The sequence below is a fragment of the Dendropsophus ebraccatus genome, chromosome 13 (assembly GCF_027789765.1).
Source record: "Dendropsophus ebraccatus isolate aDenEbr1 chromosome 13, aDenEbr1.pat, whole genome shotgun sequence".
Lineage (NCBI taxonomy): Eukaryota > Metazoa > Chordata > Amphibia > Anura > Hylidae > Dendropsophus > Dendropsophus ebraccatus.
This window is the reverse complement of record NC_091466.1, coordinates 54,227,464-54,250,008: the sequence shown is the minus strand read 5'-3', so window position 1 is coordinate 54,250,008 and position 22,545 is coordinate 54,227,464. Positions and strand designations below refer to the sequence as shown.

At 42.8% G+C, this 22,545-nt stretch overlaps 1 protein-coding gene across 1 annotated transcript in view; it reads right to left on the bottom strand.

The window, feature by feature from the left end:
* The window catches only part of SPTB (spectrin beta, erythrocytic), an 80,495-nt gene extending 59,484 nt beyond the window's left edge, over positions 1–21,011 (bottom strand). The window contains exons 1-7 of the mRNA XM_069950862.1: positions 20,924–21,011; positions 6,801–6,992; positions 5,827–5,978; positions 5,429–5,602; positions 4,060–4,148; positions 3,539–3,619; positions 1,221–1,336 (exon numbers count right to left, since the gene is read on the bottom strand). Coding sequence (XP_069806963.1) covers positions 1,221–1,336; positions 3,539–3,619; positions 4,060–4,148; positions 5,429–5,602; positions 5,827–5,978; positions 6,801–6,945 — 757 coding nt within the window. The 5' untranslated portion in view covers positions 6,946–6,992; positions 20,924–21,011. The remainder of the gene's footprint in view (positions 1–1,220; positions 1,337–3,538; positions 3,620–4,059; positions 4,149–5,428; positions 5,603–5,826; positions 5,979–6,800; positions 6,993–20,923) is intronic.
* Between the last annotated feature and the right edge of the window lie 1,534 nt (positions 21,012–22,545).

Sequence of the window (22,545 nt, the reverse complement as noted above, 5' to 3'; positions counted from 1 at the left end):
GGATATGGCTTTGGGCCAGTGGTTGGCATAGGTGGTGAATCCTTCAAGAACATAAAGACATTTGTTAAAGGAATAGTGTGTAAGAATCCCAAGTAACCGCAGAATGTTTATCTGGACCCCTCAGGGTGGAATGATGGATTACATGCCAGCTTCACCTACTAGCTATTCATACTAACAATTGTAGGGTATTTCCGGTGTCAACTCTACAATTGGTTTATTTGCACCAATAATCCTCACTCTATACTAAGGCCGGGTTTACACTACGTGAGACACCGGCCGTTCTATGACCCGGCCATGTCACAGAATTGTGCTGAATTGGGATGCTGGGGTGCTCACGCATCCCAATTCACCATAGCACTCAATGGAGAGTGGGGCCAGAGGCGCACTTTCCATTGTGCAAGCTGTCTGGGTTGTGCGGCCGCTATTCAATGAATAGCGGCCACACAAACCTGACATGCCAGTTTTTCCTGTGGCTGCTAGGGATCCTGGCCGGAATGTCCACTATGTGGGACATTTATGAAAGATACACCCGAGGCGTACGCCAGGGCGAAGGTGCAGATTCGCCCCCTCTCCCTGGCAAACGCCTCCCGTACGTCCCGATGGGTGGGCTCTGGGAGCTTGGTGGGGCGTGATAAGGCAGGGCCTCCTACCGCAGCTCATTTATCATGATTTACGCCTGCGAGCTGGAAGCAGTTGTAGATTTAGTACGCCAGGCGCAGATTCGGGGCGCCCAGCCGGCCGCATTCACTAAGAGGCGTGCGTCTCTATGACATGTCAAAAGTTTTTTGTAACAACAGTGACACTTTAAATGGCCTTGTCGTTCCACGTAAACATTTTTGTAAGGTACCATTAATACAGAACTATACCTTTAATTTGTTTATTGAATAGATTGGGATCTAGGGCACCAAAGGTTGGGCAACATATTAAAGCCAGCCCGGCCCATAACATCAAAACATGCTTCAATCTCTGATTATTTGATTCTAAATCTTTTATGTTAGAAAACTCATGATAAGAATCCTTCCTTTGTATCCTTTAGCTGCCAGAAGGAGTAAACATGAACCATATAAACCACATAAATTGTTGAAATGATCTAATAATTCAACGAATGATTTTACTATACAATAGTCATTTCAGATAAAAACAAAACATGATGTGAGTGCAGACTCTTAGTACATAGCTTCCTCCACACAAACCAGCAGACATAACTCAATGTCACTTACCCTCCGGATCTAGAAGTTGTGTTATCCCCAGCTGTCTATCAGCCACAGTAAATGCATTTTCCAAGTTATATTTAGGGTTCGATTTCTTCAGTTTTTCAAAGTTGATCAGATCAGGCCTGATGGTATAATATCACAGCAGTTAGTGTATTACAACCTGCAGGGCAGCACTGGAGCTGCTGCTCCCTGTCTTGGCTTTTGATAACCTAGGAACTAAGAAAACATGGAAAATCTTGGCATATACAATGCATACCACTTTTTATAGCATACTGCCATCCTGCTCATATATGTCCAGGAAAGAAAGGATCCAAATAACAAAGATGCCATGACAATGTAAAATGTTTATCTCCAACTTTTTGTTTTTCAGTTGTTGCAGAACTACAACCCCCTTCATGCCTGGACAGTGTGTCAGGAGTAGTAGTCTTATAAAAGCCAGAGAATGCTATTGGCCATACTCCTTGTATGGGAGTTGTATTTTTGTAACTGGTGGGGAGCACCAATGTAATGTATAATATATATATATATATATATATATATATATATATACACTTTACATTGGTGGTCCCCCACCCATTGGTGGTCCCAATAATTAATTAGTAAGTTGGAAAAAAAAAAAAAAAAAAAAAAAAAAAATATATATATATATATATATATATATATATATATATAATTTTTTCCAACTAACTAATTAATTATCGGGAGACTCCACAAGAAAATCTGGAATGGAGTAAATCTCAACTTGCTTTATCATAGTGCATTCAGATTAAAGGAGTTGTGTCATCTCCTATTAGGGCAGATAGATCACATAGAGAGGAGTTCCCATTCCCTCCTGTGAGCCAGAGCCAAAAACAAAGAGATGCAGATATGTAATCAGCCGATTACAGGACCAGAAATATTTTTACAACATCATCTACCTTTGGATGATCCCTGGCTACACCGCCGTGTGCAATTTTAGTACTTCTGCGCTTTATGCATCTGGAGTGGATTCGACTTCTGGTCCTGTAATCGGCTGATTACATATCTGCATCTGTTTCTCCCACCCCTGGTGGTGATGTCCCCCAGTACAGCTGCGGAGTACACTGTTCTACGTTTTATATAGAGTTGTGCCTAATACTTGCACAACCTATCCAGGTGAGTGGATCCCTGCTAAACCCTGCTACCACACACCTGATTAAATTTACCACACGAGAAAGGAAGCGCCCCCTCTCTTTTCTCTTCTCAAAAACAAAGAGAAGCACATGCTTTAACAGACCAGCAATCAAAGTATTACATGATTGGCCATGCTATAATTTATCTATTTATCTATAGAAAAGGTTGTCTTCATAGTTCCACCTGTTCTTTACCCCAAAGATAATTTGTGTGTTCCACAATATAAAGTGTTTGTGTCACTTAAAAAAACTTTTGACATGCCACATAGACACAGCAAAAGTCTTCATCAGCTAGAATCTGGGCTTGAGGCCCAATCAGGCTGATTCAGCAGATATTACTCTGTGTAGTAAAGACAACGATCAGCCAAAGAGCCGATCAAAAGCTAATCTTTGCCTTTTAAACATGTTTAAAAGTCATCAGCCACCAGTCATGTGTAGTGATGCGAGGCCGAAAGCTGATTTCTTCTGATGCTAAGAAAAAAATAAAGAGAATACTTACCTCCAGGCTCCAGCCTTGTTCCCATGTTTCCCGCTCACTACAGCCTCCTCCATCACTTCCACATTTCTGAAGTGACAGGTCACTCAGCCAATCACTGGCCATGGAGCTGTCCCATCAGGATCAGAAGTCCCCAAGGTGGCTGCGGTGAGCAGGGAACACAGAAACAAGGCTGGAGGAGACCCAGGGGAGTCTGGACAGGTAAGTATTTCCTTTATTATTCTTACACCAAAGCAAGGGATGCATGGACATCTCTAAAAATGTCCATACAGCCCTTGCTGCAAGATAATCAAGCAGTGTATAAGTTTGGTAAGCAAGCGACAATCTGCTAGATCGGTGCTCGCTTACAGTTTGGGGTGTCATACAGCCCTTAGGCCCCACCAATAGATAGTGCCACAAGAAGTGCCTGTGTGTGACACCCCCCCCCCCCCAGCTTGCTGCAATCTCCATCTTACTGCATGGGGCAGGCTGTATAGATGTGGAAACCATCTCCAGCAGCGAAACAGTAAAACCATCAAACTGCTGAGAGAAGTGGTCAACAGAGTTCTTTTCCTGGCTCTGTCTTAAGATCGCTGAAGGTCTGAACACCCAGACCCTGACTGATCAAAAGTTTTGACATGCCAAAAATGTTTTTAAGTAACAGGGAAAACAAAGGACATCTCATCTCATCATCTTACCTGTGTTTGTGGATGAGGGCATTGAAAGCTAATCCATCCTTCCAACTGGATGTAAAGTTGGTGACATTGACATTTGGATATCTGTAATAAACATAATTTTATATTATTAAATAATTTTAAAAAAAAAATCACCCAATTAAGCAGTTCTTCTGATGTCATAACCTTGGGAGACAAAACCCAACAACTTATTAACCTTCTAAAAATGTTGTAATTAGAAAGAATTATTGTTTACAATAATGATTAGCAAAACCGATTTCCAAAAACATTTAACCTGTGATTTAGTTTTCAAGTTTCCCTTCCCTCCCATCTATAAATGTGGACAAAGTTTATCCCATGCACGAAAAAAATTAGGGTGGTGTTTTTTCAAGCCAAAACAAGTGGATTTAAAAGGAATGGGAAATATAATGGAAGGGCTTATACTTCTGCTTCCTGCTGGATCAACTTCTGGCTTTAGCTTAAAATGCTGCCACAAATAGTAGAGTGGTGTTGTTCTATGAATGATACTCCACATTCATACTAACCCCGCTGTCTTCATCTGGCACCAGAGCAATAAGGCGTCTTTTGCAGAACGAGTCTCACTGCCTTTTGTCTCCACAATAATATCTTGAATCTAAAGAAATCAAAAGAAACCAAAGTCATTAAATAAGTTGCTTGTATCAATAGATATACTTATTAACTGAAACATGAACCATTATGTAGGTTACCTTTATCAACAGAAATGTTTTATCAGAATCTAGCCATAGAATCTTAAAGTGACTCTGTACCCACAATCTGACCCTCCTAAACCACTTGTATCTTCGGATAGCTGCTTTTAATTCAAGATCTGTCCTGGGGTCCATTCAGCAGGTGATGCAATTATTGTCATAAAAACAACTTTTAATCCTGCAGCCCTATGTCAAATTTGTGTTGCCTAGAGTGTCTATGCCCTAGGCTTGCACCGCTTTTACATCCATCCTCCCCACCCTCTTCATCATGCCCCTAGAACAATTTCTTCTATTCATCACCTGTGTGAACACTACACATGAGCTGGATCCCTAAGGCACCCGTGCAGTGTTCAGATGATGAATATTCCTAGTGATGAGGAGGGCGGGGAGGAGGGATGGAGGGGCCTTTCAATTCTAGGGCACATACACTCTAGACCACGCCAATTTGACAAAGGGCTGCAGGTTTAAAAGTAGTTTTTTATGACAATAACTGCATCACCTGCCGAACGGACCCCAGGACAGATCTTGGATTATACAAATTTACAAGCGGATTGGGGGTGTCAGATTGTGGGTACAGAGTCGCTTTAAAGCAAATTTACCATCTCGGAATTCAAAAAATATTTTTTCTCATTATCCTGTCGGCATCAGCAAGGGGATCCCAGTGGCACAGTCCATTTTTCAAAGCGCTGGCCGGTTCCAGCTCTATGCACTGAAGGCGCCCCCAGGTAATGATATCCCCTCCCCTTGGTGACGCGCCTACATTAGAATCAATCTTGGCTCCATCCCCGAGGGGAGGAGATATCATTCCTCTAGGAGGGGGGGGGGGGGGCTGGGTCCATCTCCATTGCATAGAAGAAGAAAATGGGCGGTGTTTTGAAAAATTGCCTGCACCACCCAGAACACCCATAGGGTAGTGAAAATAATAAAGTTAATTATGAGATGGTACAATCGCTTTAAACAATTGTATGGGTTACTTGGATCAAAGGAAATATATCACCAGAATTTATATGGATAGAAACATAATATTGTATAGGTTACCAGTATCAATAAGATAATAATACTAACCAGAATCTATATCAATAGAAAGTAATCCCATTGTGTAGTGAAATTGTATTGATAGAAATGCATTTCGAGAAGGTTTGGTAATACATGAAATGATGTAGGACTGTGATGAAATATTGCATACCTGGAATCGCAGTATAATGGTCCAGATGAGCCCAAGTATTAACCTGTGATTACCATTCACAATGTCATGGGGACCGATATTTTCCAGATGAACCTTCTGTTCTCGGAGAAAATTAAGGGCTTTGTCTACATTTTCTAAGCAGTGGATTCTCATCCTTCCTTTAGTCCTTCTTGGCTGTAAAAAAAAATGTGGATAAAAGTTCTCTGATATAAGATAATATACAGGTTAATTTATCACTAAGAAATATTATTGGTGGGAGTCCAACTGCTGGGACCCTCATAGATCGCAAAAACTGTGTAGACCCCAAGCTAAGTTGAGTGATGGTCAGAAATCACAAATAAAGCCCTACACAACCCCCTACTTCTTGCCAGGCCACTGCCCCGGTCCGGCATACTTACCAGCTGCTCCCCTGACAGCACCTCTAGAAGTTTTAACAGCATTCTTCCATCTCTTAGGTCCAAATAGAGATCAGATATACGACAGCTCACAAATGCCAGATGTGAGTTCACCCATTTTGTAAACGTCTTCTTTTGTACGGCTTCTCGTTCATCTGAAATACATAATAAAACATTAATATTTCGAAAGAACACATCCCAAAGGAATCTTTTCATTATACATAGATAGAAGAGGAAAAACAGATTGATCGCTCCAAAAAATATGTTTAGCTTGTTGATCAGGCTCTCTGTGGGCACAGTGTGCCAGGCCCTTACTTGAAGCACCTGTTCTGCCCTTCAACATAGGGTTCTGTAGCAACAGAGGTGTGTAAGTAATAATGTACCCCTTTACAATATATTAAATGGTATTCCACTCCTTTCCCCAGTTCTAAGCTTCTGCTTTCTGCTGAAAACACAAAAATCTGTGTGCAAGCAAGAAAAGGGGGAGGAGGGGTAAACAGAGAGAAAAGATCACACACAATTTTTTGTGTCTTCAGCAGAAAGCAGCAGCTCAAAACTGGGGAAAGGAGACTGAATATATAATAACAAGTATGGAATGATTACCCCTTTAAAAAAATTAAGTGGAATACCCCTTTAAAAATATTAAAAGACACCTTGGAGGTCTGGAACCTGTACAAAAGAACTTGGATCACTGCCTTGTGCCTTATAATTTACAGTACAGGGTGCAATATCCCAAAATTGTATTATATAGGATGTATGCTGATGAATGCTTTATAGCCATTACAACAATATATCTGTGAATTTTCTGCAAGGTAAAAGCATTAAAGCCCACCAAACAGATCTCTCATAGTCTCATGAATGTTATATAAGAAAGCAGTGTCTTGAGATGAAGCAATCCAGTTACTATAGGATGCAATGGTGCTAATAACTCTGTGTTAGGAAATGCACCCACAGGTAGGGGGCGCTGATAATGTTACCTGCAAGGGCTTTAATTCTTGATCTTTCAAACATGCGGGCAGAACTGTTATCATTGTCCAGGTCATCCTCCGTTGTCTCCCAGCGGGAGTTCACCAAGCTGTATTGTTGCTCAATTTCTACGTTGTCAAAATCGGTGGTCTGCATTTTCTTCTTCTGTTGCTTGGCTACTTTCTAATATCAATTGTTCATTCCTGCAGAAAAATTATAAGTAAGGGATAAGTGAAGACTTATAAATACATTTAAATTATAATTCATCAGCTGTCAATTGGACATTCAAGACATTCTAATATTTTAGACCTGGAAAGAAGTAGCAACAATAGCTTGCCGAGTCCAATGTCAGGCTATGGTCACACATAGTATGAGACCGGCCGTGTCACAGAACGGCCGGTCTCAGAAAAGATCATCAAAAGATGATCTTTAGCGCCGCTGAGTTCTGATGCGGCCGCTAAAGATCTCCCCACAGCACACAATGGAGCATGCGTCCGGAGCCGCTCGCTCCATTGCACAAACTGACAGGGTTTGCGTCAACTGACATGTAAGTTTTCTACGGCGCTGCTAGGGATCCCGGCCGGAGTGTATACTATGTATATACACTCCGGCCGATATTCCCTCAGCCTGAAGCACTACGTAAGTACCGCAGAAATCACAGCCGTTGTAACAACGTCCGTGATTTCTGCTGAACTTACGTAGTGTGAACATAGCCTCACTCTGTAAATGTAGAGGTCAAGATGCTAAATTGCCCCCTCAAAGCTCCCTCATTTTAGTATATGGAAACCCTATTTTAGAAAAGTACAACATGCAGCTATCAGTGCCATTGTGTGTGGCCTCCAACCATCTAGAACAGGGGTAGGGAACCTTGGCTCTCCAGCTGTTGCAAAACTACAACTCCCATCATGCCTGGACAGCCAAAGCTAAAGCTTTGGCTGTCCAGGCATGATGGGAGTTGTTGTTTTGCAACAGCTGGAGAGCCAAGATTTCCTACCCCTGATCTATACAGACACAGTGTGGGAGTAGAGATGTGCAGGTATTTATGGTCCCCTGTGTAGTCATACAGAGAGTATGGGGCTTCTGCTGGTAAAGGTCCTACTACGTGAGACAGCTGCCTGTTGAAAAGGCCGATATTGCTCTGGGTAACAGTCCTGGTGCTTAGATGATGAACAAGCAAATGCATGATCTTGGTAGGTTAGGGAATCCTTGTTTGTCAACTGCACATCTTTCAATGTAGCAGTGGAAGTGTGGGGACAAATGATGAAAGTAAAGGCTTAAAGGGGTACTCTTGCAATTTTTTTTTCTTTCAAATCTACTGCAGTCAAAAAGTTATACAGATCTGTAAATTACTTTGATTTAAAAAATCTCAAGTCTTCCCATACTTATCATCTGCTTTATGTTCTGCAGGAAGTGGTGTTTTCTTTCCAGTCAGACATAGTGCTCTCTGCTGCCACCTCTGTCCGGGACAGGAACTGTCCAGAGCAGCAGCAAATCCCCATAGAAAACCTCTCCTGCTCTATACGGTTCCTGACACGGACAGAGGTGGCAGCAGAGAGCACTGTGTCGACTGGAAAGAATACACCACTTCCTGCAGGACATACAGCAGCTGATAAGTACTGGAAGACTTGAGATTTTTAAATAGAAGTAAATTACAAATCTATATGACTTTCTAAAACCAGTTTTTTTTTTAAAAAAAGGGGGGGGGGAATCACCAGAGTACCCCTTTAAATGTGCTTTAAATGTTACAACAAGACTGGACTGATCCTTCTACACCAACATTTATACCATTGTTTTAAGTATTGCAGACATCATTGTATAAAATCAGTAGTAGTCTATTGACTAATTGTAAACATGAGGCCAGATTTCACGTCCACAGTCATAACATAAGGTTTCAAAATCTTTCCTGTAAGGAATACGCTCGTTCGTACTCTGGGTGTATTTATGTAGTGACCACGTTCCAGTCATGGCTTTCTAATCCTGGATTAGTGATGAAATATGAACCTATATATACATGCATGTTCTAGTTCAAGGCAGTCAAAATTCAATCAATTCTAAGGTCTATATTGGTTGTATTGGCTATTTTATTACTACTGAGGGTCACCGTAAAACAATAATTATATCTAATAAACTCAATGGACGGTGGACGGTCAATTCTTTGGGGGGACGGTGGAATCTGCCTGAGCACAGAATGAAGCCTATGGAACTGCGGAACTTCAAGCGGGGGGCCGGGGGCGCATGGCAGAATCCACTTGAAACCCTAGTGTGCATGTACCCTAAGAGATCTGCTATCTCACTCCAATACTGTGTATATTATTGGTATATATTGTCCACCATATGCTGTTCTGTTCACTGTGTACTGCAGACATCATAGCAGCCAGTCTCTACCCACTCTGCAGCTGAGTTCAGGGTAAACTAACAATTGGATATAGAAAGAAAATGTTTCTGGCAAAAAAATAATAATAATAATTGAAGAGTGGAAACATCATATCTTAGCCATAATGGACCATGCAGTTATTACTAAAATAAATAAAGTAACTAAAATATATAAAAAGATTTTTTTTTAAATAGCAAATAGTTCATAAGGCTGAAACATCCATCTATCCAGTTGTCTATTTCCATAAAAACAGGTCATAAAAATAGTGTTATTTCTTCTTTAGGATTAGAAAAAACACAGCTATTTAAAAAAAAAAAAAATAGAAACAGAACCCCAACCCCAATCATTCAGCTCCATTCACTTCAATGGAACTGAATGGCATAACCACATGGAGAGGTGATGTTTGTGGAACAAAACTGAAATAACAGTTCAAAGTTTTTTCCATCATAAAAACTACAGCCTTTGGGTATAAAATAACAAAATACATTATTTACCTTCCTGAGTTCAGCACCCCTGCTCGGGTCCCAGAACATCTGTTTACTCCTCTGACAGTGTGCTCTTCCAACTCTGCTGACATCCAGCGGTCGGCCTCTTTCAATATCCTGCTGCCCATCAATATTAAAAAATAAACATGTTATCCTTACCTGTCCACGCTCCTTCAGTGTCCTTCTCTGGTGTTGCCAGTGTCCCCCACTGACTGCACAGCCTTCACTTCCAAGTCTTGGAAGTGGAGGCTCTACAGTCAGTGGGGGACACCAGCAAAACCAAAGTAGGACACGGAGGGAGCGTGGACAGGTGAGGATAACATGTTTATTGTTGGATATGGATGGGAAGCAGTATATAAAAGCCAGCGGTCCGACAACCCCTTTAACTCACTGTAGACAATCACTGGCCTCATTGTGATCAGAACATCAGCAGCAGAACAGAGAGAGCAACTTAACACGGGAAGTACCGTATTTTCCGGCATATATGATAACTGGGCATATAAGACGACCCCCAACTTTGCTGTATAAGGCTACCCCTCTGCCAAAGCACACCAAATAAAAATTAATTTAAAACATCGGACAGCAGCGAAATCTGAGAGGCAGAGAAGGAGGTACAGTAATACCGGTAAAATACAAGGTCGGGACAGACAGGTGAAAGGGATGTGTTTTTCTGGGCACACTTTGCCGTAACTCTTTTTTTCATCCTCCAGATGCCTGCAGCTTGCTCTGCCCTTCATGTGGTTGCCACATACGGTTCGGATGCGGACGTTTTTGAGCTCCTCCCACCATATGCAGCAACCGCAGATTTTCCAATCCGATTCCGCAGTTTTTCCGCTCCCGCCCTATAAGACGACACCTGGCGTCTTGCCCATTTTTTGGGTGGACAGCGGAATCTGCCTGACCGCATATTGAAGACTATGGGATGGGTGGAAAATGAAGCGGGAATGCGCGGAATCCGTGGCAAGTTTTCTGAGAGAGATCCTTAGTGTGCACGTACCCTTAGAGAAAAAGCCACAATTTATAGATGCCAATGCTAGGGACAGGAACACAGTGTTTTGCATGATCAAACAAATCCTTTCTGGGGCACAGAGATGTGATGTGAAATTATGTGAAGACATATTTCCCAACATGAGATACTGAGACATAAGCTGTCCTTTGCTTAGTACCATCCACCGTTAGAAGTGAGCAGTTCTGAGAATGAGGTTATGTTGAGACACTGCTGTCTGATAACACTACGATGACACAACCCTGGCAACGCTTGATAACATTGGCTACAAGTAGGCGAGAAGGAGAACAGCTGAACACTTACCAAAAGTGACGCGAGATGTGAGTAAGAAATGGATGACATACACATCGATTGACTCATATTTTCTAATAGCCTTTTAATAGAATGAATGGGAACATGGGGGTGTCACTTAAAGTGACTCTGTACCCACAATCTGACACCCACCCCCCTCCCCCCCAAACCGCTTGTACCTTAAGATAGTTGCTTTTATTCCAAGATCTGTCCTGGGGTCCATTCGGCAGGTGATGCAGTTATTGTCCTGAAAAACAACTTGCAGCCTTATGTCAAATTAACGTGGCCTAGAGTGTTTGTGCCCCCGCCTTTCCATCCCTCCTCCCCGCCCTCCTCATTATTAGGAATGACCCTAGAAGGATTTCTTCTAAGCATCACTTGTCTAAACACTGCACATATGTTGGATCGTTAAGTCCTATGTGCAGTGTTCTGACAAGTGATGATTAGGAGCAATCCAGCCTGGGGTATTCCTAATGATGAGGAGGTAGGGGAGGAGGGACAGAGAGGTGATGCAGACCTAGGGCACACACACTCTAGGCCACACCAATTTGACACAGTGCTGCAAGTTTAAAAGTTGTTTTTCAGAACAATAACTGCATCTCCTGCCGAACAGACCCCAAGACAGAGGTTGAATTAAAAGCAGCTATCTGACGGTACAAGCTTTAAGAAACTAATACTTCACTACTTCAGTCTTCCCACACCTTTCTCTAAAACTGGAATCACTTTTTCTAGAACCACACTTGAAGTCAAAAACATTTTCCTGTCTAATTCATGCTTCTTTATCTTTCAATCATGCTTTACACTGCAGCTGAGCATCATCTGTCATGATCGATGGCTTATGTTAGATTTGCACCTGACCATCAGGCCAATCAGAGGAATTTCAAGTCAATTTCAAGAGTGGCAATCTGGGTGGCACTCTCAGCAGGGAATCATGCAACCCTCACCTTGTTGGGAGCTAGAGGCAGAGAATGTGGGGAATAGGTGAATAAAAATGGAGCAGGCCATATGGCTGTTGGTATTGCGAGGTATGGGGGGGGGGGGGTTAAATAGAGGAACAGAGGGGGACAGGTGGATGAAATTAGTGTACAAGGACTTTAAACAGGACAAGTGGGCAGGTTCAGAGGGGAAGCAGTAGGCAGTGTAGGTCCATATGTACCATTGTTAGGGTTTGCCCTTCCAACTTTTTGGAAGGATGGATAAGCAGCAGATCACTATTTTATCAGATCGTAGATCATCACAAAGTTTGGTCAGGGGTGACCTATGGTTACTGGGGGTGCAGAGATGGTCTTACAGGTGGGCTGCTGAGGAAGGTAGCTTTGGCCTTGGGGTAGAAGTGAAGCTGTGGGCCTAAGTACCTCCATCTAGCAGTGGGGTGTAGCATTCAGGTAGGCTTTTTGTTTTTTAACTGAGGAGTGGATAAGATGTTTTTAGCCGTATTGGGTTATGCAGTAGGTCAGGGAGGTAACTAACATATGGAAAAAATAATACATAGCTCGTAAGGCTGAAACATCCATCCATCCATTTAGTTCAGCCTATTCCCTCAAGGGTTGATCCAGAGAAAGACCAAAACCCCCAAGAGGTAGAAGCCAATTTTCCTTCCCTCGGAAAAAATCCTATGTGACCATAGAAATAAATCCCTGGATCACTGACCCTTCTCCAGAAACTAGTGACTATTGTTAGGATCCCAGGTTTCCCTGGCTGATACACCGTACACTAAGATGATAACATAAAAAAGCAAGATGTTTATCTCTCAAATCCAAAGTGTTACTTTAAATAGCCGCGCTAAAATGATCTCAGCGACAGCTGCCAAATTCCGTGACTACCAGAAAGTGTCAGTGAAGGACGGTGCAATCCAAAATAGTTGTGCACCCAGGACAATGGGAAGTATGAGTATACTGCATGTACTATAGGGAAAAAATCTAGAAATCCTACTGCACTTTCAGTGCACTTTTGTATCCAGTGATTCAAAAACATGGCCACTTTCTTTCAGAGACAACACGACTCTTGTCTCCAGTTCAGGTGCGGTTTGCAATTAAGCTCTATTTACTTCAATGGAACTTAGCGGCAAAACCTGCACCCAAACTGGAGACAAGAGTGGGGCTGTCTCTGGAAGAAAGTGGCCTTGTAGCGCTGGAACCCCCTTTAATACTTACTGTATTGGTAAGTATATAGCAAATGCTGCTGCTGTAGAAATATACTGTATGTATTTGAAACCCCACTGAATCTGGAGACAAGAGAGGGGGAAAAGTGGCCATGTTTTTGTAGCGCTGGATAACCCCTTTAAACTGTGATCAATGTTCAATTGGGTTATGGGACACCCAAATGTGCCCGCATTCCAATTAAAATAAAATTATGTTCATCCGGCCAGAACTGCAGTTGTAAGACAGCGGCCCATGTTTGACACGGCAATGTCAAACAATGGTCGTTGTCTTACACAGTGTGAACATAAGAGTGTGTTCACATGTTCAGATTTACTAAATACAAGGCCAGAAATGGATTTGAAAAGTCTCAGGCCTCCTTTACTCGACTGTATATTTCTTTCTGTATACTGACTGTAATTATGGATATGTAAATAAAGGCAGTATAAAAACCTATAGGTTTACATGAGGCAAATGCACAAAACCGTTATTTTCAAAACCGGTCTGTATATTTTCAAAAAATCCTGTCTGCATAAAAATATGGCATGCGCTTAAATTATCCGTATTTGCCCATAGAAGTTAATGGGTCTGATTTACTAATGTTTTCCCAGAGCAGTTTCTTGTCCATATTCCCTGTCGGTTTGGTGTTCCAACATATTTACTAAAGGTGTGTGACACAATTTTTTTAACAACCTTTTAAACTGACCACAACCAACAAATTTATTAAGCTGTCATTTTTTACAGGTTTTCTATCCAAAAAAACAGCCACTTCAAGTGTGGCGGGATGGTCTGGATTTAGTTTTGTCCTGTGAGAATCCTTCTAGATTTCCTAAGAGCATACGCCATATTAATGAATTTGACGTGGAAAAAACAGAAACAACCAACAGCATCATGGCCTAAAATTTAAGCATTGTTAGTAAATGAGGCCCAATGGGTCAGTGAAAATTACTGACGGCACCATTTCTATCCATATGTGGATCATTTCCCTGGCCTTCCTAGTTGGTACAGGCTTGTGACATCATTCCAAGTAGGGATGAGCGAATCACTGATCTCAACGAAGCAAAGTGTTCCGCTCATCAAGCCCACAGCCTTTCAGCGCTACTCTGCTCCCTGCCGCTCCACCCAGGATGCCGGGAAAAGCTGGACCCAATCCTGGGAAAACTTTCTCAGTTTCCCATGAATGTGCAAATACTGATGGATTGCCTCCTCAGTCCGGCAGTGACTGCAGCCTAGTTGTGACGTTGCAGGAAGAGGAAGCCGGCGGGGTGCGGGAGCGGTGATGTGCCCCTCTGTGGGGCACAAGGATACTTTCTTTATTATGCTCCCCCTGCCCCTGTCTGCACTGTATTTTTTTTTATTTTTGCAAGACTTCTCCTTTATTATGTGTCCTCTTTATGATCTGTTTCTGGCTTCGCAACACAATATATGATGAGACTGCAGATTTTTTTCATTGCACCTTCAGTATTTGATTTTTATGTCACCTATTTAGAGGAGTTGCAGAGAACTTTTGTGACGTTTTAAAAAAGTCACATCTAATAAATGTCCTCTATGAATTTCTCCCCAATCTCTAGAAAGCAAACCACATCAAGACCACATGTAAGTCAGTTATCTATGGCTTCAGCCTCACACAATGTGAGCTGAAAAGGCTGCTCCTGTGACTATCCAACTGCAGTAACATTATTATTATTATTAGATTGATACAATTTGGAAACATAACTATTCATATTACATACAATAGTAATCGCCTAATGACATAAACATCCATCTGGGTTCTAACAGTTCCACCAGTAGTCAGGTATCACCAAGTGCATATGATCTTTTTTTTTTCCTTCTCTAAAACTTACTATGAAGTCTTAATGGCTTTTTTTCAGGGATGTTATCAGTAGTCAGGCATACGCCCAGAGAGGGCTTTCCCCACCCTTGTGATGCTGCGTCATGCTTTCTAGAGAACGTGTGCATCTACCAACGCAAGCATCAGGTCATGGTTACGGCTTCCTACAATTACAGAAATTTGGAGAATGCCTTAGACCTCAAACTGGGGACTCCTCTGTATTATTTTATTATATCACCTCCTAACGTATATTCACATGTCACATATTTAATGTTACCTAGTGTTGCCCCTTGGAACCAGTTAAGTGGCTTTGTTCATTTGGCAGTCTAGTGCTGCGTTTACACAAAGCGATAATTCGCCCAATCGATCGTTTAACGATTTTGAAGCAACGATTTGGTTTTTATAATGATCCGCGTTTAGACGAATAAATTGTTAGAAAAATCGTAAAAAAAATTCGTAAGAAAAATCGTTAATGCGATAATTTTTAAGATCGCTTAAAGGGGTAGTGCGGCGCTCAGAAATTATTCACAGAATAACACACATTACAAAGTTATACAACTTTGTAATGTATGTTATGTCTGTGAATAGCCCCCTTCCCCGTGTCCCACCACCCCCACCCGTGTACCCGGAAGTGTTGGTGCATTATACATTACCTGATCCGTGTCGAGGGCCGTCCGCCATCTTGTGCCAAACGTCATCTTCGGACGGACAGCCAAGTCGCTGCCGCCCATCCCCCCTCCGCCGCGTCACAACTGTGCTCAGCCGCGATTGGCTGAGCACAGTTATGCTCAGCCAATCGCTGCTGAGCATCGGATGACGCTGCAGAGGGAGGCCGGCATTCGGGACAGTCTGAGCTGTTCGCCGGCCGCCCGAAGAAGACGTCACTCGCTGAAGATCGGAGACTGGTGTCGGCACGTGACAGGTGAGTATAGCGCACCACACTTCCGGGTACACGGGTGGGGGTGGTGAGACACGGGGAAGGGGGCCATTCACAGACATAACATACATTACAAAGTTGTATAACATTGTAATGTGTGTTAGTCTGTGAATAATTCTTTACCGCCGCACTACCCCTTTAAGACCCTCTTTTACATAGGGTGAATCTTTAAAAGACTGTTTACACAAATTGATCTGCAAATTGTTAGCGAACGATGAACGACGATTTGGGAACATGTTGAAAGATTAAAATGAACGATTTCTCACTCATCGCTTGATCGTTTGCTGTATTTACACGGAACAATTATCGCTAAAATGCAATCGTTATTGCGAAAATCCGATTGATAATCGCTCCGTATAAACACAGCATAGCTTGAAAAAATGAAGTCTGACAAGTTGTTATGGTAAAACAACCCGTATACACATACAATGGTTGTTGGGTGAACACTTGCTCAGCTGACCCATATTTCCTGATATCCTCATACACATTGACGTTTGGCTCAGTCATGTCTTCAGAATGAAGAAGGGAGGGAGATGCCCCTGATAGACATCTCTGGTGCTGTTTTATTTCTCCAAGAACAAAAGGATCAGGCAGTTGAAATCCAATGTGCCTGATCCTTCTCTCATCTGGAGCTGAAAGCCCCCATGCACAACAGATAGTCGTCTGGTCCTGACAAAATCAATGGGGGAGATTTATCAAACATGGTGAGAAGCAGCGCTTTTCAATTCCAGTCCTCAGGCCTCACCAACAGGTCATGTTTTGAAGATTTCCTTAGTATTTCACAGGTGATATAATTATATAGTGCATCAGGTATTATCACAGGTGTTCTTTGTATGGTATATCCTCAAAACATGACCTGTTGGTGAGGCCTGAGGACTGGAATTGAGAAGCACTGGTGTAAAGTGAAACTGGCCCAGTTGCCCCTAGCAACCAATCAGATTCCACCTTTCATTCCTCACAGACTCTTTGGAAAATAAAAGGTGGAATCTGATTGGTTGCTAGGGGCAACTGAGCCAGTTTCACTTAACACAATGTTTGATAAATCTCCTCCAATGTTTGGAGTACTTTTTACTGATGTGCATTGGGGTCTGGACTATCCTCTATGCTGAGCTGTGCTGTATTCTATATTTCTGTAAAACTATGTTTTCCAGGACTTCCTAGGGCTGCATTCAACTTCTCCAGCCACCAGAATTCAAATATCAATCATTGCGGTTTGTGTGAGCCCGAATTTACTGTAAGCTCATTCATCTCTAGTCGTTGCTTTCTGTGCAGATTACATAATATATTTAGATCCCATTCACATCACTTTTCACTGTCCACCTGCTGTATATGTCAAAATAGCAATAAAAAAAGGTATTTAAAAGTAAGGTGTATGTAGCATTCCTGTATTTTCTATGAGGAGGGGATCGGTGGGGTAAGAAGGGTTAAGAGAGCTCTTGCTGCAGCTTATCTCTACCTGAACAAAGGGGTCGGTGATGATTTTCCATCACATCCTATCAACACCAACATCATCTGTCAGTAGTTTTTCGGAAGAGCCCCATACACTTTCAATCATCAACCTGGCGGCAGGTATGGCTGACTATAATCTTAAGGTGTATATGGACCTTTAAAATCCAGTGGAGATTTGAAACGCCTTGATTAAGAATAATAAAACAGCCATAAAGGTTTAGCCATCAGTTATGTCTCCTGCCCGCCGCCATTACTCCCCATACATAGGAATGTTTGGCACGGCCGAGAATTCCTGTATTCTCCATCAGTAGGCAAGGGGTGGGGTAAGAAGGGGTGAGAGAGCTCTTGTTGCAGCTTATCTCTACCTGAACAAAGGGGTTGTTGACAATTTTCCATCTCATCCTACCCCTATCACCACCGACATCATCTGTCAGTAGTTGTACGAGAGAGCCCCATACAGCCCCGACCTCGCAGCGGGTATGGCCAACTATAGTTGGCTCTCCAACCTTGGCAAAACTACAACTCCCATCATGCCTGTACAGCCAAAGCTTTACCTTTGGCTGTATAGGCATGATGGGAGTTGTAGTTTTGCAACAGCTGGGGGGCCAAGTTTTCCTACCGATGGTCTGAAGTGTATGGGGACCTTTAGAATCCAGTGTAGATTTGAACGTGTTTTTGAGGGATTGAGTGCCAGCTATCCTGAGGGAAACTTTCCAGGTCTGTAAGAAATGGCTGTGAACGGCAGGTTATACACACAACTTTTGAGTGCTTTTTCTTTACTACTAACATATACTAGCATATAGGCCAAATAGTTCGAAGTAGAGTACATTTAGTCTAGTAAAGCCTATGGGTATGCCTTGGGTTCACAGCATTATATGACTGAATACTGTTTGATTATATTCAGTGTCACGGCCGCGGCGGCGTCCCGTGTTCCGGGCCACCGCCGCGACCTCCTCCTGCCCCATGCAGCCGCCGGCGTCCTTGTGCAGGGACCCGGCGCTGCTGCTAGTTCGGCCCCTGGGGGCGCCTCACCTCTCCTCCGCTCCTGTCTCCGTCTGTGCCGGCCGGCGCGCGTGTCCCCGCCTCCTAGGGCGCGCGCGCGCCGGCTGTCTCAGATTTAAAGGGCCAGTCCGCCCTTAATTGGTTAATTGCACCTATCACTCCCTATAAATTCCAGCATGCCCTGTCACTTGGGTTGGAGCCTCTACATGCTTCCCATAGCGTTTGGCCCAGCTCCCTGTTGTTCCTGATTCCTATCCGCTACCTGGTCCCTAGTCCCTGTTCCTGATTCCTATCCGCTACCTGGTCCCTAGTCCTTGTTCCTGGTTCCTGTTCCCCTGTTTCACCATTGCTTCTGTGTTCAGCCTGTTACCTGCGGTTACGCCTACAGACCTCGGCCAGCACCATCTCCTGCCTACTGCTCCTGCCACGCCTCACCTGCCGTCACTAGCAACCAAGCCAGGGGTAGCGACCTGGGGGTCGCCTACCGCAGCAAGTCCATCCCGCCTTGCGGCGGGCTCTGGTGAGAACCAGCGGCCCCTTAGACTCCGCTCCCTGGTGAGGTTAGTGCCATCGCTGGTGACGGTCCAGTGGATCCACTACTCCAGGCGTTACATTCAGGCATATGGTACGGCGGTATTCTTCTCCCCAACCTTCGTTTAATCTAATGGACATGCGTCTACGTAACTATATACGGTGGCAGAGGACAGCAAAAAACGTTATGTGAATGGAACATAAGAGATGAGAAAGACCAGAACACAGATCAGTTGTATATACCATTGTCTGATAGTTGCAGTCTTCATCTCCCATAACCCCTGCCTGCTTCTTTCCAGTGGCCATACAACTGAATTCAATTTAAAGGGATTATCCAGCACTACAAAAACATGGCCACTTTTGCATCACTCTTGTCTCCAGTTTGGGTGGGATTTTGAAACTCAGTTCCATTGAAGTAAATGGAGCTTAATTGCAAACCGCACCTGAACTGGAGAGAAGAGTAGGGGGAAAAGTGGACATGTTTTTTGTAGCACTGGATAACCCCTTTGAGGGGTGGCTTCCTGCTCGACATCAAGAGTCATTCAGACAATAGAGACATGAAACCTAGGCCACACTTTATTATATGTACATAAAAATGGCTGATTTCAAACGGCTTCCTCTGCCTCCTCAGGCTTTTTCTATGATTCTACAAACAGCTTTATCACCAGATAGCAGTCGCTCGGCCTTATCTGCAGCTACTAGTCTCAGCTCTCACGCCCTTCAGGATTCTACTTATCAAAAAAAAAAAAGGCGCGCTGTGAATTTGTCAGTTCTGCTAATCTCACCTCCTGGCCACAATAAAAAGCTTCTTTCTACATTCCGAACAACCGCAGTTTATCCATCAAAAGGGAAAGGCCTATAGTACTGAACCAGTCTTCACAACAGCGAAAGTGAAGAAATGCGGAATTACAGCGAATTAATGTGGAATTACAGCAAACGATTAGTGAATGACAATAATTTTAGGGTCAGATCGAAATCAAAGATCACGATTTTTCAATTGTTGCCAGCAATTACACAGGGCGATTATCCTTTTAATTCGAACAATATAACGTCCGGTGTATTAGGGCCCTGAAATGTAGGGATTACATCAAGTGAGAACTTCCCCTTAGGTTACGTTCACACACAGTTTTTTTGGATGCATTTTTGGTACTTATTGCATACATTAAAAAAAAAAAAAATGCAATGCATGCCTGTTGTTTTCCATTGTACCACACTGCCTACTGTGAATTCTAGTGCAAGCATGGATTTTAGAGACGGGAGAATAAGTGACTGCCACTTTTTTCGGGCATGTTCTTTAGCAATCTACAATGGAAGAGCAGGTGGCTGATTATAGTCCATTACTAAGATTACAAAAGTATCAAAGTACACTGCAGAAATTAAAGGCTACCCTACACATTTCTGCAGTGTATTTTGTCTTTCAGAAAAAAAAAAAAAAAATATATATATATATACCATCTGAGCATAGCCATACACCCTCTCCCATACATGATAAGTCACATCCACTCATCTGTTTGCACATAGCCAGATATAGAGGTAGGTGTCTGAAATAAGACTCTCTTAGGGACGGAAATCATACATAGAGTATATTGCCCAGTAAATTTACCAAGTTCTGTTAAATAAACTCAAAATAAATAACCATACAAAATAGAATTATAGCCTATTATGTAACGGAATCCAATTGCTACAACTAACAAGTAAAGATATCTAGCTAGAAAGCTAGATAGTAACAAGTGTATGAGCACCTATGTCATTTTTCCAATATACAAATTCTAAAATTGCCACCATCTTTATTGCTCACCTATAGGTGAAAGGATCACATAACATCTCCCTGGATGCCATACAAAGCAAAGGCATGCATTGCAAAAATCAAATAATATATGCAATAGAAATGTTTTGCCTTGGTTTGCACTACATATTCTTGCTAAATTTACAGATGCGAGAGGCTCATGATATCCATTCTATTGCGTCAGGATGTAAAATGTAAAGTTCCCGGCCACAACTCCACAATTTCACCTTTAAATAGAAGAATACGTAATATAGGACGTCAACCCAGGAAAGGCTGGCTGTAAAGAATAGGAAATCAGCTTTACCTTGTTCCCTGCAGCTCAACCCTTTACATTGGATCCAATGTCACCACCACAATGGAAAAGATGAAGTCAAACTTAGGGACAAAGGAGAAAGGACAGCTGAAAAAAAGGTCACTAATACACAGCTCTGTACATTTTGCAGACACAAGACACACCCCATGTTCCAAAATAAGATTATCAGTAAGTGAGCAGGGACATTCCTGTGCTGAGATACTCTCTCTATAAGGGAAGCGCGTACAGTCAGCTGCAGAATGCCATGAACACACTGTCACTCACCCTACTGGCAGGACGCAGCAGTGACCCACCGCTCAGGAGGTGAGGGACAATCCCTGCAATAATCTCAGGGCACTTATTGGAGAACCTTAAGAAGTCACCTATACGCCAATGGGTGCTAATATGATGCAGAAATGGATGTATCACTGCATTAAAGTACTATTTTGTAGTATGGGCATCTGGGAAATCTGGGCTAGAGTTTGCCAATCCGTGGCTCTCTAGCTGTTGCAAAACTACAGCTCCCATCAGTTCCCCAATCTGTCACTTTCCAGTTGTTGCAAAACTACAACGCCCATTAGTTCCCCAATCTGTCACCTTCCAGCTGTTACAAAACTACAACTCCCATTAGTTCCCGACCTGTCACTTTCCAGCTGATGCAAAACTACATCACACATCAAATCCCCAATCTGTCATTTTCCAGCTGTTGCAAAACTACAACTCCCATTAGTTCCCCAATCTGTCACTTTCCAGCTGTTGCAAAACTACAACTCCCATTAGTTCCCCAATCCGTCACTTTCCAGTTGTTGCAAAACTACAACGCCCATTAGTTCCCCAATCTGTCACCTTCCAGCTGTTACAAAACTACAACTCCCATTAGTTCCCGACCTGTCACTTTCCAGCTGATGCAAAACTACATCACACATCAAATCCCCAATCTGTCACTTTCCAGCTGTTGCAAAACTACAACTCCCATTAGTTCCCCAATCTGTCACTTTCCAGCTGATGCAAAACTACAACTTCCATTAGTTCCCCAATCTGTCACTTTCCAGCTGATGAAAAACTACAACTCCCATTAGTTTCCCAATCTGTCACTTTCCAGCTGTTGCAAAACTACAACTCCCATTAGTTTCCTAATCTGTCACTTTCCAGCTGATGCAAAACTATATCACACATCAGTTCCCCAATATGTCACTTTCTAACTGTTGCAAAACTACAACACCTATCAGTTCCCCAATCTGTGGCTCTCCAGCTGTTGCCAAACTACAACTTGCATCATGCCCTGGCAGGTATCTGGGAAATCCAGGTAACATCTAATAGACCAATCTTCCCCATCCTCCACTCCTCCGCTATTGCTAAAAACATAATTATTTTTGTGAATTAGCTGGAGGATCAGGGAGCACTGGTTCCTAATGTAAGACCTCAGGGTGCCATACTGTGGATGTAATGTAAGATACCTGATTACAGATCTAGTGTTAAAGGGGTTGTTCACCAAAAATGTTTTTCTTTTAACTGGCACCAGAGATTTGGTAATTTACTTCTATTAATAAAAATCTCCAGTCTTCCAGTACTTATCAGTTACTGTATGTCCTGCATAAAGTGGTGCATTCTCTCCAGTCTGACATGGTGCTGCC